This window comes from Cucurbita pepo, chromosome 19 (genome assembly GCF_057944985.1).
Source record: "Cucurbita pepo subsp. pepo isolate OVF chromosome 19, ASM5794498v1, whole genome shotgun sequence".
NCBI classification, from domain to species: Eukaryota; Viridiplantae; Streptophyta; class Magnoliopsida; order Cucurbitales; family Cucurbitaceae; genus Cucurbita; species Cucurbita pepo.
In genome coordinates this window covers 10,424,862-10,441,183 of record NC_141816.1, presented here as the reverse complement: position 1 = coordinate 10,441,183, position 16,322 = coordinate 10,424,862, and the positions used below count along the sequence as shown (strand labels likewise).

The window sequence follows — 16,322 nt, the reverse complement described above, 5'->3', positions numbered from 1 at the left end:
TGAAAAGAATATAAAATATACTTAGTAAACAGCTTGCTAGTAATTCTAGTTCATTCTCAAGTCAATGCCTTCTGTCTTAGGAGTTCGTCCTAAGAGCACGTTCTTCCTAGGCTACACCCTAAGTTAGTACGTTCTACTTAAGCTAATTTAGTGGAAGCTAGTTCAAGTTCTTAGTCGTGGACCAATCTAGACCTCCAACCCTAAAAATTTCTCTTGGATTCTCTAGATCCATAAATTGTTGTTTCAGCTAGTTTTTTCATTGTCACCACAGTTCTAAACTTATATCATAAGTCTTCAAAACGCGATCTAAATTACAAATTTACAAGTCTGCTGTTCATGACAAGTTCACTAACAGAAAATTAATTGTCAAACTTGTGGAAATAATCTTAGATCATAAATCAGTTCTTCAGTTAGGAGTCAATCCAATCAAGTTTATAAGCGTAGTGCTTGTTTAGCAAACAATTAAACTTTATAAATATAAATTTAATGATTCAATATTACATCCATTTGCAATCGACAATCTGAAAAGAATAAAATAAAATAAAATAAAATAAAAGGACTTATTTTCCACGCAACCAAAATATAAAATAAATTTAATTTAATTTAAAAAATCCTCATAAATTATTCACATTTTAAAAATATTATCCCTCAATATGTATCCCCCCATCTCCACCACTACTGCCATATTTCCACAAGCGAACTCGCAGCCTTTCCATGGCCGCCGACAACAATCTCCACATAGTGATCTTCCCATGGCTCGCCTTCGGCCACATGATTCCCTATCTCGAGCTCTGCAAGCTCATAGCTCAAAAGGGTCACCGTGTCTCCTTCGTCTCTACTCCCAGAAACATAGACCGTCTCCCGAAGCTCCCGCCCCATTTGTCTCCTTTTCTCCGCTTCGTCGGAATTCCTCTGCCTCAAGTCGAAAATCTGCCGCCAAACGCGGAGGCCACCACCGATGTCCCTTACGACGTCGTTCAGTATCTTAAAAAGGCCTACGACGACCTGAAGCAACCCCTCGCTGACTTTCTTCGAACCACCGATGCGGATTGGGTCTTATATGACTTCGCTTCCTATTGGTTGGGTCAAGAGATCGGACCCAGCCTTGGGATTAAGACTGCTTTCTTCAGTATTTTCACTCCCGAATGTCTGGGATTTTTCGGACCCATGTCCGGAGATAAACGGACTAAACCAGAGGACTTCACAGTTCCGCCGGAATGGGTTCCTTTTCCAACAACCGTGGCGTATCGTTACTTCGAAATCAAGAAGATTTTCGACAGCGTTGCCGGTAACATCACCGGCGTTTCTGATCTAGATCGCTTAAAAATGAGTGCTCACTACAGCGATATAGTGGCTGTGAGAGCTTGCCCTGAATTTAATCAGGAATGGATTGAAGTACTTGGAGATATATGCGGTAAAACCGTTTTCCCAATCGGTCAACTTCCGACGTCGGAGTATGATTCCGGTGACGAGAATCCAGCGTGGCAGAGGATTAAGGAATGGCTCGACAAACAACCCAAAGGGTTGGTGGTTTACGTGGCATTCGGAAGCGAGGCCAAGCCGAATCAACACGAACTTACCGAGATCGCGTTAGGATTGGAGAAATCAGAGCTGCCGTTTTTCTGGGTGTTGAGGACCCGGCGTGGACCTAGCGATCCGGACCCAATGGAGTTACCTGATGGGTTCGAGGAACGAACCAAAGGGCGGGGCGTGGTGTGCACCACGTGGGCGCCGCAGTTGAAGATATTGGGACATGAGTCAGTGGGTGGGATTTTGACGCACGCTGGGTGGAGCTCTGTTGTGGAAGCGGTTCAGAGTGAAAAGGGTCTGATATTACTGACATTTTTGGCGGATCAAGGAACCAACGCAAGAGTATTGGAAGAGAAGAAGATGGGTTACTCTGTTCCGAGGAGCGAAGTGGATGGGTCATTTACGAGCGATTCGGTGGCGGAATCATTGAATTTGGTAGTGGTGAAGGATGAAGGTAAGATTTACAGAGACAGAATAAAAGAAATGAAAGATTTGTTCGTGAACAAAGAACGAGACGATGGGTTAATCGATGAGTTTCTGGGCTATCTGAAAATGCATAGAAACAACAACAAGGATTCACAGGGTATTGAAGTTTGAGCAATCAAATAATTGTTGAATAATTAATTGTGCGTCTTAATTTGTGGTTGTTGTTCAAGAACAATTTGTTCGTTGTGGCTTTAAATTAAGGCTTCCTTTGATATTTGTCGTGTTCTTTGTCGGATCTATTTTGAAGAAGACGGCCGCCGCCGGAGGTACAGAGGAGTGGGGAGAAGAAACAGACGGCGGCCGCCATATTAAAGATTGATGCTTTAATATGGTAATGCTATGAATGTGGTTGATGAGAACTACTTTTTAAAAGAAATGTTTATGATAATGTAATAAAATGGTGGAATCACTAGAGATGTCCGAGGTTTTATGGAATCTAAGAATGTTACTCGTGAGTGTAAAAGTTCTCTATTTATAATAAAATAAATTACAATTATATGAAAATAGTAATAAATTAGAAGATATCTATAGTAAAAAAGGTAAATATTTTATAATAAAATATCAAATATAATATATATGACAAATTATAATTCAGAACCCTACTTAATCGTAGGAAGGATTGATGAGAGAATTCTCTATGATAATTAAGGGTGGAGATTGAGATTATATTTCCCGTCTCCGTCACAGCCCATTTTTTTGACCGATCCCTACCCCCACTTCAAACGAAGACTTTTTAAGTTTGGTTTAGAGTTTTCATATATCTATATTCCATTGCAAGTTTCAAATTTGATGTGGCTTTGGTTTATTTGATTGGTAAACATTTGATTTTTTTTTGTTAATTGGACTAATTTTTCATGTTTGTTTTGCTTTTGTCGTTCATAGCCATTAATTCAACTATTAATTTATATCTAAAAAAATAATCCTTATTTATTTTTGGAATTTTTCTTCAATTTGAAAATTATGTAATTTTGTCTTATAGATTAATTTTATATTTTATTTATTATTATATATGAAATTATTTCAACTGTTCAATTCCAATTAAAATGTATACATTAAAAAGTTTATTTAAAATGATTATTATTTTTTTAAATAAGAAAAGGAAAATCTCCGCCCCAATCTTTGGAAAAGTAAATGAAAATTTTGGTGGGGATGGGAATGAAATAGATCGCAAAGATGAACATCTCTGGACCTCATGTATGTGTGTGATTCATAATTCGGAAAAAAGGCATATTCTTGTTTTCTTTTCTATGACTTTTATTGGTCGTTACCTACATTTAGCATTTAGTATAAAGTTGATGGGTATGAAAGTGATACAACTTACTAAAATGGTATATACTAAAAAGGCCTAGAGATTATGAAAGTAACACGAGTCATGTGAGTCTTGGGTATGAAAGTGGTGCATAGAGAACTATTTGTATTAAAATGATGATACATATCCTGAGCCTGAAAAAACTGGAACCTAAAGTCATGGTTTCGGGTCTTAGTATAAAGGAGAATGTCATGACTCATGCGGCTTGTATTCACATTTTTTCGATTTCAATAGTAAAGTCACTTATTAAATATTTTATAAATACTCACCTTTGTTTAAAACAGTCGGTAAAGTTTCATGTGGAGTGATGAATGAAGCTTTGACCTATGTTATGTTGAACATCTTTTCACGTGTTTTTTACTAAATATTTCTTAAATGTGATTAGTAGTTTATGCTTTAATGCTTTTCTCGAAATTCAATATTTAAATCAAATATGTTTCCTAATTTTCATATTTTTAAAGGAAAAAGTTAGTAATGACTTAAATTAAGTGAATCTTAATAATAGTTTTAAAACGTTTATGAAATAGTTAATTTTAATTTACATATTTTATTTTATTTTCTTTGATTTAATTTTAATAATTCATTTTTTATCAAATTTCTTTTATTACTTCTGAGTTTTATACAATATATTACCGTTTAAATCGAATAAAGATTATATTCATTAAAATTTACACTTTTTATTTTCAGTTTCAATGGAATAAAATAAAAATTTATTATTAATTTATTTCAAATGTAAAGATTAAAAAGTATATTTTACTTCATTCCAAATAATTATTAATTTTTGAAACTTTGACTATTATTCTAATTTATTAAAATTTATTATTATAAAACTCATTATCATTAAATTATTGTTTTATTAATATATTCACAGACGTACGCTTGCAAACATTGCATTGAGAGGTTTTATCTATTTATTAATAGCGTCAAATTTTACTAATAAATGAATTATAAACCCTATCATAATATTTTATTAAAACAAAATAATTAATCATAAATAAGTTTTATTAATAAAATTTGATATTTTTTTATATATAACTATTTATTGAATATAGTAAAAAATTAAACTTTAAAATAATTCAATATGCAAAATATTAAACATAAAATATAAAAAGAGGTATTTGCCACGTGTGCAAAATAATAATAATAATAATAATAATAATCTCGTAAATTATTTAGAAACATTATCCCTTACCTACCATCTCCGACATTATTGGCATATTGTACTAGTAAGCGACCCTGCAACCTTTCCATGGCCGGCGATAAGAATCTCCACATAGTGTTCTTCCCATGGCTGGCTTTTGGCCATATGATTCCCTATCTCGAGCTCTGCAAACTCATCGCTCAAAAGGGTCACCGGGTCTCCTTCGTTTCCACTCCCAGAAACATCGACCGTCTCCCGAAACTCCCGCCCCATTTGTCTCCTTTTCTCCGCTTCGTCGGAATTCCTCTGCCTCAAGTCGAAAATCTGCCGCCGAGCGCAGAGGCCACCACCGATGTCCCTTTCGACCAAGTTCAGTATCTTAAAAAGGCCTACGACGGCCTAAAGCAACCCCTCGCCGAGTTTCTTCGAACTTCCGATGCCGATTGGGTCTTATGTGACTTTGTTTCCTATTGGTTGGGTCAAGAGATCGGACCCAGCCTTGGGATTAAGACTGCTCTGTTCAGTATTTTCATTCCCGAATGTCTGGTGTTTTTTGGAGCCAGATCCGGAGATAAACGGACTAAACCAGAGGACTTCACAGTTCCGCCGGAATGGGTTCCTTTTCCAACAACCGTGGCGTTTCGTTACTTCGAAGTCATGAAGATTTTCGACAGCGTTGCCGGTAACATTACCGGCGTGTCTGATTTAGATCGCTTTAAAATTAATGTTCGCTATAGCGATGTAGTGGTTGTGAGAGCTTGCCCTGAATTCAATCAGGACTGGATTGAAGTACTTGGAGATATATGCGCTAAAACCGTTTTCCCAATCGGTCAACTTCCGACGTCCGAGTATGATTCCGGTGACGAGAATCCAGCGTGGCAGCCGATTAAACAATGGCTCGACCAACAACCCAAAGGGTTGGTGGTCTACGTGGCATTCGGAAGCGAGGCCAAGCCGAATCAACACGAACTTACCGAGATCGCGTTAGGGTTGGAGAAATCGGAGCTGCCGTTTTTCTGGGTGTTGAGGACCCAGCGTGGACCTAGCGATCCGGACCCAATCAAGTTACCTGATGGGTTCGAGGAACGAACTAAAGGGCGGGGCGTGGTGTGCACCACGTGGGTGCCGCAGTTGAAGATATTGGGACATGAGTCAGTGGGTGGGTTTTTGACGCACGCTGGGTGGAGCTCTGTTGTGGAAGCGATTCAGAGTGAAAGATCTCTGATATTACTGACGTTTTTGGCGGATCAAGGAATCAATGCAAGAGTATTGGAAGAGAAGAAGATGGGTTACTCTGTTCCGAGGAGCGAAGTGGATGGGTCATTTACAAGCGATTCGGTGGCGGAATCATTGAATTTGGTAATGGTGAAGGATGAAGGTAAGATTTACAGAGACAGAGTAAAAGAGATGAAGGATTTGTTCGTGAACAAAGAACGAGACGATGGGTTAATCGATGAGTTTCTGGGCTATCTGAAAATGCATAGAAACAACAACAAGGATTCACAGGGTATTGAAGTTTGAGCGATCAAATAAATAATTAATTGCGTCTCTTAATTTCTTCATTCTGTTCAAGAACAATTTGTTGGTTGTACTGATGATCACATAAAGATTTTTGTAGCTTTAAATAAATTAAGGCTTCCATCGATATTTGTCTGGAAGTCACTTACAGATATCCAAAGAAAACTCCTACATTTCAGATCTGTCCGAAACCATCCAAAATAAAGGTGTCCTTTGTCGGAGGAGACGGCGGCGGAGTCTTTTGGAGATGGCGGCCGCCGGAGGTAGAGAGGATTGGATAGAAGAAGCAGTGTTTTGGAACTGGAATTTGTTCGGTCTCGGTGAGAAAGAAAAGAAAAGAGAATAAAAAGTTGTGATTTAAAGAATACAATTCTTATTCTTTTCCTGTTGAAGAAAAAGGAGATTATTCTTTCATTCTCCCAAACCACAACCACAGTTGGGTTTGTTTTTAAGAAGTAAAATAATTTAGAATCGATTAAGTTCAAAAGGACCGAGGTGTTAGGATAGCTCTACAACCTACGCACTCCATCGTTATTAACTTAACCCGAAGAGAATACAACATTTAGCCAATATTCATCCTTCAATATTATGTTTCATTGATGACTTGGTATTCTCTTGTTCTTTATGTTCATCTTGATCGAGCGTGAGTTGTTATACGATCATAATATGAGGTTCATATGTTCATTTTTTTTTGTTAATTTAATATTTTAATTGAATTTATACTTTATATTAATTTTAACTAATTTCTTTTAGATATATATAATATAAATTTAGTTTATATTATTGAATGTGATTGTTTTAATTGAATGTGATTGTTCAAATCTCTCAATTTAGTTTATGCATTGAAATTAATTAAATAATATAAATAATTTTATTAAAATTAATAAACTAGAAAAAAACGAGTGCCCTAGACTTTGTATTTATTATTATTATTGTAGAATTGGTCTATGAATAATTTATTACATAAAGTTTTAAAATTTAAAATTTAATTTCATAAAATAAAAAATTGAAAGAAATGAACTTTTTTAAAAAATTACCACTTATAATTGCTTCTCTGTGAGTTCTTGAACTATCGCGGGCAAAGATTCTGAAGTAGCGCCGCATATGACTTATTTCTGAAAATACGAAGTGGTTTCTGGATGCTATTAACATACCTACGAGTTCTCGCTCCCGCCAATCTTGTAAGCTATTAACGTCTTCTGCGTGGAGGGAAACACAATCCAGATCATTGCATTTGAGGTATGTTCTTCGTGAATCTTTGTGTAGAAACGGGCCATAACCAATCTTTGAATTTATTCCCCAATTTTGCTGGCTTTTTCTGGTGTTGGCTTGCTAAATTAATCTTCTTTTGTGTATTGCCGACCAAGTGTTCGATGAAATGCCGATATGAATTTATTAGAACTTGCGAGAACTTTTGGGACTGATTGAGTTTTTTTAGGGGTATACTTCAAAATGATGGAAGTTTTTTCGATCGTTTACATGAATTTCACTTGAAGCTATTGCCTTTTACACCCCATCCCCCACTTCGTTTCCATCAAACGTACAAATATCTATATGTATGCAAGTATAATTTCTTGTTCAACTTTTAGTTTTTAACTATCACGGATACTTCACATCTCTACATCATGTTTTGCTCTTATTCTGGCACCTTCCTTTTCTTCTTTTCCCAATTAGTTTTGTATTGTTAAGCGTCCGTATGTTTTAAGATGGTTAATTGCAGCTTTCAGGGTTTTCATTGACTTGAATTGACCAGAGAGCTACATTTTATTGGACGATTTGCTCAAAACTGCAGAGTATTAACCCGACTATGGCAGCGACGACAAAGCCTAGGACAAGCAGCTTCTCACGCAACCTTTCTTCTGCACATTCATCTCAGACGCCAGGACTTAAACATGGTCCCAATGGCACAACATTCATTTCATCCGGAATACCAGACCTTGACAGTACTTTCTGCATCATATTCATCAGTTCAAAATTGTTGGGAATTGAAATGTTGAAGACTTGTAATCTATACCCATGTTATTCATTTGGACTAGTCTTAATTTCTCCTTTTGTTTGGTTGCAGAGATTCTTTGTGGTGGGTTTACTTTGGGAAGCTTAGTCTTGGTGATGGAAGATGCAGAAGCTCCTCATCACATGCTTTTACTGCGGAATTTTATGTCTCAGGGACTTGTTCACAACCAACCCCTTCTTTATGCTAGTCCATCTAGAGACCCAAGAGGATTCTTGGGTACTTTGCCAAGCCCAGGGACATCAAAAGATAATAAATCTCGTGACAGTTCTGCTGAACAGGTGTTCCACTTCTCATTAACCTTTTCAATTCTTTTGATTTTGGATTTGGATGGAAAGATATAAGATCTGGTTGAATTCATTTCAGGAGAAGGGCTTAAGGATTGCCTGGCAATATAAGAAGTATTTTGGCGAAAGTCAAGAGAGCGTCAATGCCATTGGTAAACTTACTGAAACCTCAACCTAATAATTTTTTCCCGGAATTCAATCTCAATGAACAACAACTAATAATTTGTGTTGGTTGTGTGGTGTAACTGCTTGTCCATTTTATGGTGAAGTTTTCAAGGAAAAAGTACATGTTTCAGTCCAATTTTCTGCAGTATATATCTTTAGTTCACGTTTATTGCATTCCTTCTAGTTTTTTTTTTTTTTTTTTTTTTTTTTTCTGTTACCTTCTGAGATTTTATCCCTTTTTCCCTTTAAAGGATGGAAGATATGTTATTGTGTAGTAACTAAATACTAATTCTTTTGCGTGGTTGCATCTTGCATCATAAATGTTAAAAAAATGCATCTTGAGATCTGTTCATTTTCCCCAATCCCCCCCCCCCCCCCCCCCCCCCCCCCCCAAAAAAAAAAATATAATGGCTCACTCTCCCTGACACAAGTTTAATATGGGTGCAATATTATTCTTATAGGGTTAATTATTTAATGCTTGTACAGATGGTAAATACGAGTTTTGCAATGACTTTGATTTGCGAAAGCCCTTTGACAGACATTTTTTCAGCGGGAAGCATGTGGAATGTGTTAGTATACTAGATTCTTCTAGTCTTTCTACTACACTTGATCGTTGCGCCACATTCCTATCACAAGTTCCAAGGTAATGTTTACCTCTTCTTTTCCCTCTAGAATGTATCAGTTTCAGTCATTGCATTAGTTTGTGAAGTATGTTCAATTGAAGTTATTGTAAAAGATGTCTAGCAACTATTCTCGTTTGATGTAACGAAGAAGTGCTAATCTGTTTTTGAGGTGGCTGGAGATGAAGTAGTTGGATTGAGACCTCGGGTACAGATCCTTCTTTTGTATTTGGAGAAAGTTTGTTAAACAGAAATAGGATCTTCTTATTCAGTGTAGAGGTTCTTTGGATTTGGAAACATAATTAGGCACCAAATTGCATAATGTAGCGTTTTCATGAAATGTAGTTTTCTCCGATGGTAACTACCTGAGTTCATTTTCTATCTCTAAATGCCAGAGAAGAGCTTCAGGCCAATCTGAAATGACTTATTCTTTATTTCATCAATGGTTTATCCCATTTTCAGATTTGGTATTCAAGAAGACATCTTTGCTAGAATGTGAGAGGTGTGGAATTTATCTGATATAATGCCTGAATTAGGGATTGAATTAAATATTTTAGCTGTTGAGGTCCTCTTTCATCTGTACTGCTCTGTAACCTTAACCTTGTGCATTCTCTTATTTACGTATGAAAATTAAAGAAAATGTGAATCTGTCAATTGCGGTAGCCTGAAGTTCATTTTAATTTTCATTTTTTACATATTTAAATGTGTTCATTCTGTTCCTTTATCTGGATGATCATCTTCCTTTGTTGCTGACAATATATTGTACTTACTTTGTTGTCACATGACAATTCCAGAAATGACGGCAATATATCCTCTGCTGGCCGTATTGCCATTCAATCGTTATGTGCTCCACAATGTGATCATTCCAACATGGTTAGTGACAAATTGAATTTACGCTCTTTGGTTACCATTATAATGATTGTTTGCTCCATTATACTTGATAAATCTCTGTGCACACTTTCCTCCATAGAAGATATGAAACGGGGTATTGGATTAAAAAAAAAACTCTGTCGGTAATCTAAAATTTAAAACAAGTGTTTTTCTTTTTTTTCTCGATTATTTGAGCTCTCATTGTAAAGCTGGAGCTGCAGGAATGGGAAATGCTTTCCTTTTTAAGGTCTCTGAAAAGCATGCTAAGGTCCTCAAATGCAGTAGCTGTAGTGACGTTTTCGCCTTCCCTTCTTTTGCCATCCTTCTCTAGAAGATGGCAGCACATGGCAGATACCTTGCTTTCTGTCAAGGCAATCCCAGGTTTAGACGTAGCATCTCAATTTGCCTTATTGTCTCTAGCATCCATGAGATATTGACTAAAACTATTGCAGATGAGGATAAGGAATTAGCAAATCTCCTCACTGGTTACCAAGACATGGTTGGCCTTCTCAATATTCATAAAGTGGCTCAAATCAATACGCAGGTATGCATACCTGTAACTTAGGAATGGACCCAACGATGAAATGCTGCTTCTGCAAAATTTTCTTCCAATGCTTGCTACTTCACTGTTCTGCATATTTCTATTGGTTTTGGTCCATACTTCAATCATGTGCCATGATTGAGTGCAATATTTGCTAGTAGCTCTGAATGGTTATCGACTCTTAAAGCCGTAAATAGCGTTCTAATGTATTTATTTCTTATTGGGGTTGATACGCGCATTACTCTTTGGGTTGGTTTAATTTCCTATATGACTGATATCTCCTTTTTAGCTGGCTTTTACATCATGCTCATGGATCCAAAATTTGATTGCAGGTTCCAAGAATTCTTGAGGCGACTACATTCTCTATAAAGTTGCAAAAGAGAAGGTTTTTAGTTTTAGAATGTCTTAATCAAGCGCCTGTTGATGGTTCAACCGGGAGCTCATATGGCTCTACTGCGAGTTGTTCTGGGTCCTCCAAGACAGGTTCTCTCGACTTTTAGTTTCTAAATGATATTAGCATAAGAAATTTGAGAGTGGAATTTTTTAAGTTAAATTTGAAGTTTAGGATGATATTGATCGTTGAATGTTTATATTTTCCCCCCATCTCTTTGGCCTTCATTCCTGTATTATAAACATTCCTTTCAAGAGTAAAAAAGAAATGGATAATTGTTTGAACATCAGTGTATGGTCATAGGATCTAATAGTAATTGATAATTGAGTTATGATTATATGAAATGTATATAGACTTCCTCTGTTAAAAATAAAAAAAATACAGAAACAGAAAAACAAAACAAAAAGCCCAACTTACAAGATTCCTACCATAAAAATTAAAAAAAAAAAAAAAGAAAATGGTTCTACTCTACACCTTCAAATCGTATGTAGTCGTACATTACTCCTAGGAAAGGACCCGCATGTCTTCTCTGTGTAAGATAGATTACGTTGTCTCCTTCGACCAAATAATAAATGGGAACATCGAAGTTGAATAACCTATACAGCCCATGAATGCCATGTCTTGCAATTGCGTTATCTCTTCCTGCGTTCCAATACCCGGTCGTGAAAGCAGGTCGTCTGGCCAACGGGTTGTTGAACCGGACATCGACCACCCCATGACTACTGGAGGCCAACGCCAACCGGAGCGTATAGGTTCCGGTCTTTATGGGTCCTCGAAGACGAAACACAATCTGCCACGTAGTTGCTTGGTAGTCCCCGGATCCAGTGGCTCTGGTTACGTGAGCGTAAAACCAATGGCGACGGTAGTCATCCGTGTCAACGTTGTACACCAGATCCTGATCAGGGTACAAATCAGCGTAGCGTGCCCAGATACCGTACTGCCGGAACTTATCTGGGGTTTGAATTTTGGTGTTGTTGTAAAAGTGGCTCGTTAAGGTGGGTTCAGGATCCGGTATGTAGAACTCGGCTGCCTTCCGGTCAGGGATGCCTATCTCCCACAGAGTTGGGCCTCGTCGTGGTGGGTCGTAAATCAGCACGCTCAGGTTAGTGGAACTCGCCGCCGTGACAATGATGTCGCCGTCGTACTTGTAATCGCCAATGACGCCGGGTACCCATGCGTAGAGATTGTAGTTTCCCGGCCTTATATTTTGAATGAAGAAATTTCCATCTTCATCCGCTCGTGTCCAAAATTGATACCCCTATGGATTATAAAGTCGATTATCAGTTTCATCAAAAGGAAAAATATAAATATTAAAATTTTGAAAGAAAAAATATAAAATTAAATTTGACCTTGCTCTCAGTTTGCCAAGACCCCACTTCCCCGGGAGCTGCGAGGCCCACAAACGCAGAATCGGCCCACATTTGCACCTTCTTGGCGAATCTGGCCCAAAACAAAAACGATGTCGTTTATCCTTAATAACATAATTAGAATTAGACAAACACAGCGAGGGAAGCCCACGAACCTATCTCGGACCATTAATCGGCCACTAACGCTGCCTCTTTCCTCTGTGCTTGGAAATTCTTTTGACTCAACGAACCCATACGGCCACTTCCCCCTCTCTATCCTCATCTGGTTTTTAGCATCTTCCCATAGTGAACCCGGGGTTTCAGTGCCGGTCGGGTCCGAGTTTAGATAAATGAAAACCGGACCGAAAACCTTTTTCCATGCTTCTCCCTCCTTAAATCTCATCGAAGCATCCTTACCCGCATAATGATTACTCTTGAACACCTTTAAATTATAAACAATAAATCATATATTTGATTTAATTAAAAATAATTATAAAATAAAATTTTGAAATCGGGTGCGCATGGCTTACCGTAAGAGTTGTGGGGCCAACGTGGGATGTGAGTTCTTGCTTGACCGGCCCCCCCGAACGAAACTCATCACTGGCCGTGATCATCCAGAACCCCACGTTTGGGTCCCTAGACACCCATCCATGCACCCTGTTCTCTATATTCTCTTGCGAGTACTGGTACTTATCGTCCACCTGCATCGCACACAATCATTCCCCCATTGCACGAAAAAAAAATTATACTTTATATTTGTATAAATAAAATAAAACTATACCTCTCCTTTGAGGTCCGGGTTGGTGGGTTGGGTTATGAGAACCGCCTCCGCGTAAGCGAGACGCTGCCCAGTCATCCGGTCCAGTTGCGTGGGCATGGTCCTCTGTCGATCGTCTGATATCGCCATGTAATGAAATCTGACCGTTGAGAATTACATCAAATCATCACAAAATTAATAATATAATTTTATAAATAAGGGATGAGAAAACATGACGTGGCAAAACTAACTTGTCTCTTAGGGCCTTGTAGGCGATTCTGATCTCGTCCACTTCAAGTTCAGGCCAATTTTCCAGCCGTTCAAATATGCTATACGTATAGTATCCAGAATCGCCCCGTCTCAGAATATACCTGATAACAATAAATTAGTTATTGTTAGAAATTACGACTCTCCACAATATTATTAGAAATTACGACTCTTCATAATGTAAGGAAGGGAGTACCTCTGGTCTATGTTCAAAGGGACTGAGAAAGGGTCTGAAGAATTCCAATATCGGGTGAATGAAAGCTCTATTTGGTCACCCGTGGCTGTAATCACCTTCACATTGGTTGCCTTTACTCTGTAAATATACAGTTCTAAAGTTTAAATATTTATTTTTTTCATTTTTTTTTCTTATAAAATTAAATAAATGGATTTATTTATGTAATTTATATTTTTCGTATTTACCTTTCAATAATACTTGTCTGATTTGGGGTGTTCCAAGCCAAATCCAAATATCTACCCAATATGTCAATAATAAATTTAGTCTAATTATAAGAACATTATGATGTAATAATAATAAAAATAAAAATAAAAATAAAAGGAGAAAAATTTAGATATTTACGCTCTGTTATTGTATGCATTGTGATAATCAAGTATGTTATCCATGTTATTGTATTTTATGCCAATAACATTGCCTTCGTGAGAAAAAGTGACTCGAATCAACCCATTGTCCATTGCCACCTGTGTTAGCAAAATTTCAATCATTAAAAAAACTATATGGGTTAAATAATTTAAGATTCTCGGTATATCCCATAGCTGGAGAGGAGAACAAAGTATTCCTTATAAGAGTGTGGAAACTTCTTCCCAACAGACTCGTTTATTAAACTTTGAGGAGAAGTTCGAAAGGAAAGGCTCAAAGAGGAAGCAAATAGGTACTGGGCTCCGAAGGAGGTGAATTGTTGACCCCACGTCGTCGGTTAGAGATGAGAACAAAACATTTTTTACAAAGGTATAGAAACACAGATCCATTTTAAAAACTTTGAGGAAAAATCTAAAAAGGCACAAACCTGTTATAAAAACGAATGAGGATAAGTGTAAAGAGGACAATATGGGGAAGAACCATACAGACACGTTTTAAAAACCTTAAAAAAAAAAAAAAAAAAGTCTAAAAATAATAATATCTATTAATAGTGGACTTAGATGTGACTTGATTCTGGTATAGTAGCAATAGAAATATAGGTAGAAGAGGAAGAAGAAGGATTGGCACCTGTCCACGAATCTGCCATTGTAGGGCTACGTCGGGCGCCAAGGGCGGGGACGAATGCTGCTGTTGTGGCCGTGCTTTGGCGAGCGATAAAGTGAAGATGAATGAGAGAAGGAGCACGATTGGAGTGAGCTCAAGCTTACAAATCCATGGCTGTGTGCTTCTTCTTTTGCCTTTCTCCATTGGCTTCTTTCTGTTGGCGCAGTTCAATCAGCTCCAAAACGTAAATACAGTAGAAGAGAGGCTTTTTTTCTCTCCTTATTTTCTACAGAAAGTTTCGTCTCAATAAGGTTGCAGGCTTGGGTTTATATAATGGAAGGGTTTATACAGTAGAAGAAAGGATTTTTAAAATATGATAAAGATTTTCTATTCAAAATTTAAAAATATAATAAAAAATAATAAAATATGATAAAGATCTTCTATTCAAAATTTAAAAATATAATAAAAAATAATAGTATAATTTAAAGAGATATTTTTAGATAAATCAAAATTTAAATCATAATTATACAAGTCAAATTCCAATTCTAAACTACATTAGGTTTTCCAGAATAGATTTTCTTTTAGTTTATGGAATTTAATTAATAATTAATTCTTTTATGCTAATATAAATATATTCAAAACAAAAAATAGAGATTTTCCCCTGGAATTGTAATATGTTCGAGATAAATTATGTAAAAATTTGGGATAAATGAATCATTAGATTCATGATTTATTTCATATTTTGTGTTCAGTGATATTTTATACAGAATTTAATGCAAAAGTTATCAAATATTAGAAATTTTATTGATTTATCAACAATATTACTGCACTAAAATTATTAAATAAGAGTGTATTAGTCTATTGATTTTTTTTTTTTTAATTAGATTTTATTAAAATTTTAGGGATTAAAATAATATTTATTGGGAAGGATGAACTAAACTTTCAAATCTTTTATTATACTTTCGTAAACCAGAATTTTTAATAATTTAAACAAATTAAAAAGGAATATGTATAAATTTTGGTTTTTAATAATTTAAACCAATGAAAAAGGAATATGTATAAATTTTGAGAAAAAAATCATTATTATTGTGTAGAGACACTCATCAAACAAAATCAATAGTGATTGTCTTAGTCAGACAATTTACCATTTAACTGATGGCAAACTTAAAATTATCTATATAAAATATTAAATTTATGGGTAATTTTTAAAAATTGATTTTTTCGTTCAAAAGAGAAAAACAAAGGCGATTGAAGCAATTTTGCTTTCAAAATTATATTTAGAATTACACTTTTTCCTCCCCAATATATATAACTGGGGTTAAAAAATGAAAATTAAAAAGAGGAAAAAAAAAGATGCGGCCAATCAATGCCCGCCACCTGGCATCAGAAAACTGTACACAGATGAATGTTCATCTTCTTCGTAGATCTACTCCTCTGCAATCTCCACACACTTTTACACTTGTTCATCGTTTTATTATGCATAAATCTCAAAGCATCCGAAATTAAGCAGCCAAAAAAGAAAAATGCAATGCAAGGCAGAAAAACCTACGATCAATCATCGCGAAATCCGAATCTCATTTTCTCGATTGCTCTCGTAATGGCATCCCTCGTCGAAATTCTGCGAATAGCTAATCGCATCGTATTGGAAAGACAGAGATTTCGTCCCATACATGTTCATTCTATCCTTCATCCACTTCCTCAGAAGATACCGCCACCTCCAGCCGATTCTTTTGCCGCCGCCGCCGCCGCGGATGCGCGAGTACTCGACGCCTTCGTGAATCGGAAAGCATGACGGTGAAGCCGCAACGCAGGCGGACAGGTAGGGCAGTCGGCGGCGGGCCAGATCTGTCTCCATATCGACGATGAAAGAATTTGTTTGGGAATT

General features: G+C 36.6%; 3 protein-coding genes and 1 pseudogene across 6 annotated transcripts; 3 read left to right on the top strand and 1 right to left on the bottom strand.

The window, feature by feature from the left end:
- The first annotated feature begins 679 nt into the window (after positions 1-679).
- Positions 680-2,419, top strand: LOC111782275 (UDP-glycosyltransferase 91A1-like). Its single transcript, XM_023663123.2, has one exon. The coding sequence runs from the start codon at positions 715-717 to the stop codon at positions 2,125-2,127; it is 1,413 nt and encodes a 470-aa protein (XP_023518891.2). The 5' UTR covers positions 680-714; the 3' UTR covers positions 2,128-2,419.
- A 2,073-nt stretch (positions 2,420-4,492) lies between these two features.
- On the top strand, positions 4,493-6,138 carry LOC111781064 (UDP-glycosyltransferase 91A1 pseudogene; annotated as a pseudogene).
- Positions 6,139-7,029: 891 nt separating this feature from the next.
- ELO1 (Paxneb protein-like protein) lies at positions 7,030-11,153 on the top strand. Of its 4 annotated transcripts, none has more exons than XM_087120339.1 (9): positions 7,030-7,223; positions 7,777-7,927; positions 8,050-8,276; positions 8,362-8,434; positions 8,934-9,090; positions 9,862-9,940; positions 10,159-10,318; positions 10,390-10,481; positions 10,811-11,153. In XM_087120339.1, exons 2-9 carry the CDS (start codon positions 7,792-7,794, stop codon positions 10,976-10,978), a joined length of 1,092 nt encoding a protein of 363 aa, XP_086976465.1. In that variant the 5' UTR covers positions 7,030-7,223; positions 7,777-7,791; the 3' UTR covers positions 10,979-11,153. The 4 variants fall into 4 exon arrangements, with proteins under 4 accessions (XP_086976465.1, XP_086976464.1, XP_023518134.2 ...); XM_087120338.1 differs by having other exon boundaries at positions 7,031-7,223; positions 7,712-7,927; XM_023662366.2 differs by having other exon boundaries at positions 7,032-7,223; positions 7,705-7,927.
- A 96-nt stretch (positions 11,154-11,249) lies between these two features.
- LOC111781679 (uncharacterized) lies at positions 11,250-13,935 on the bottom strand. Its single transcript, XM_023662365.2, has 9 exons — positions 13,817-13,935; positions 13,660-13,710; positions 13,436-13,552; positions 13,224-13,343; positions 12,997-13,132; positions 12,746-12,916; positions 12,392-12,657; positions 12,219-12,309; positions 11,250-12,127 (listed from the first exon to the last, which is right to left on the bottom strand). The coding sequence occupies exons 1-9, from the start codon at positions 13,927-13,929 to the stop codon at positions 11,333-11,335; spliced, it is 1,860 nt and encodes a 619-aa protein (XP_023518133.2). The 5' UTR covers positions 13,930-13,935; the 3' UTR covers positions 11,250-11,332.
- Between the last annotated feature and the right edge of the window lie 2,387 nt (positions 13,936-16,322).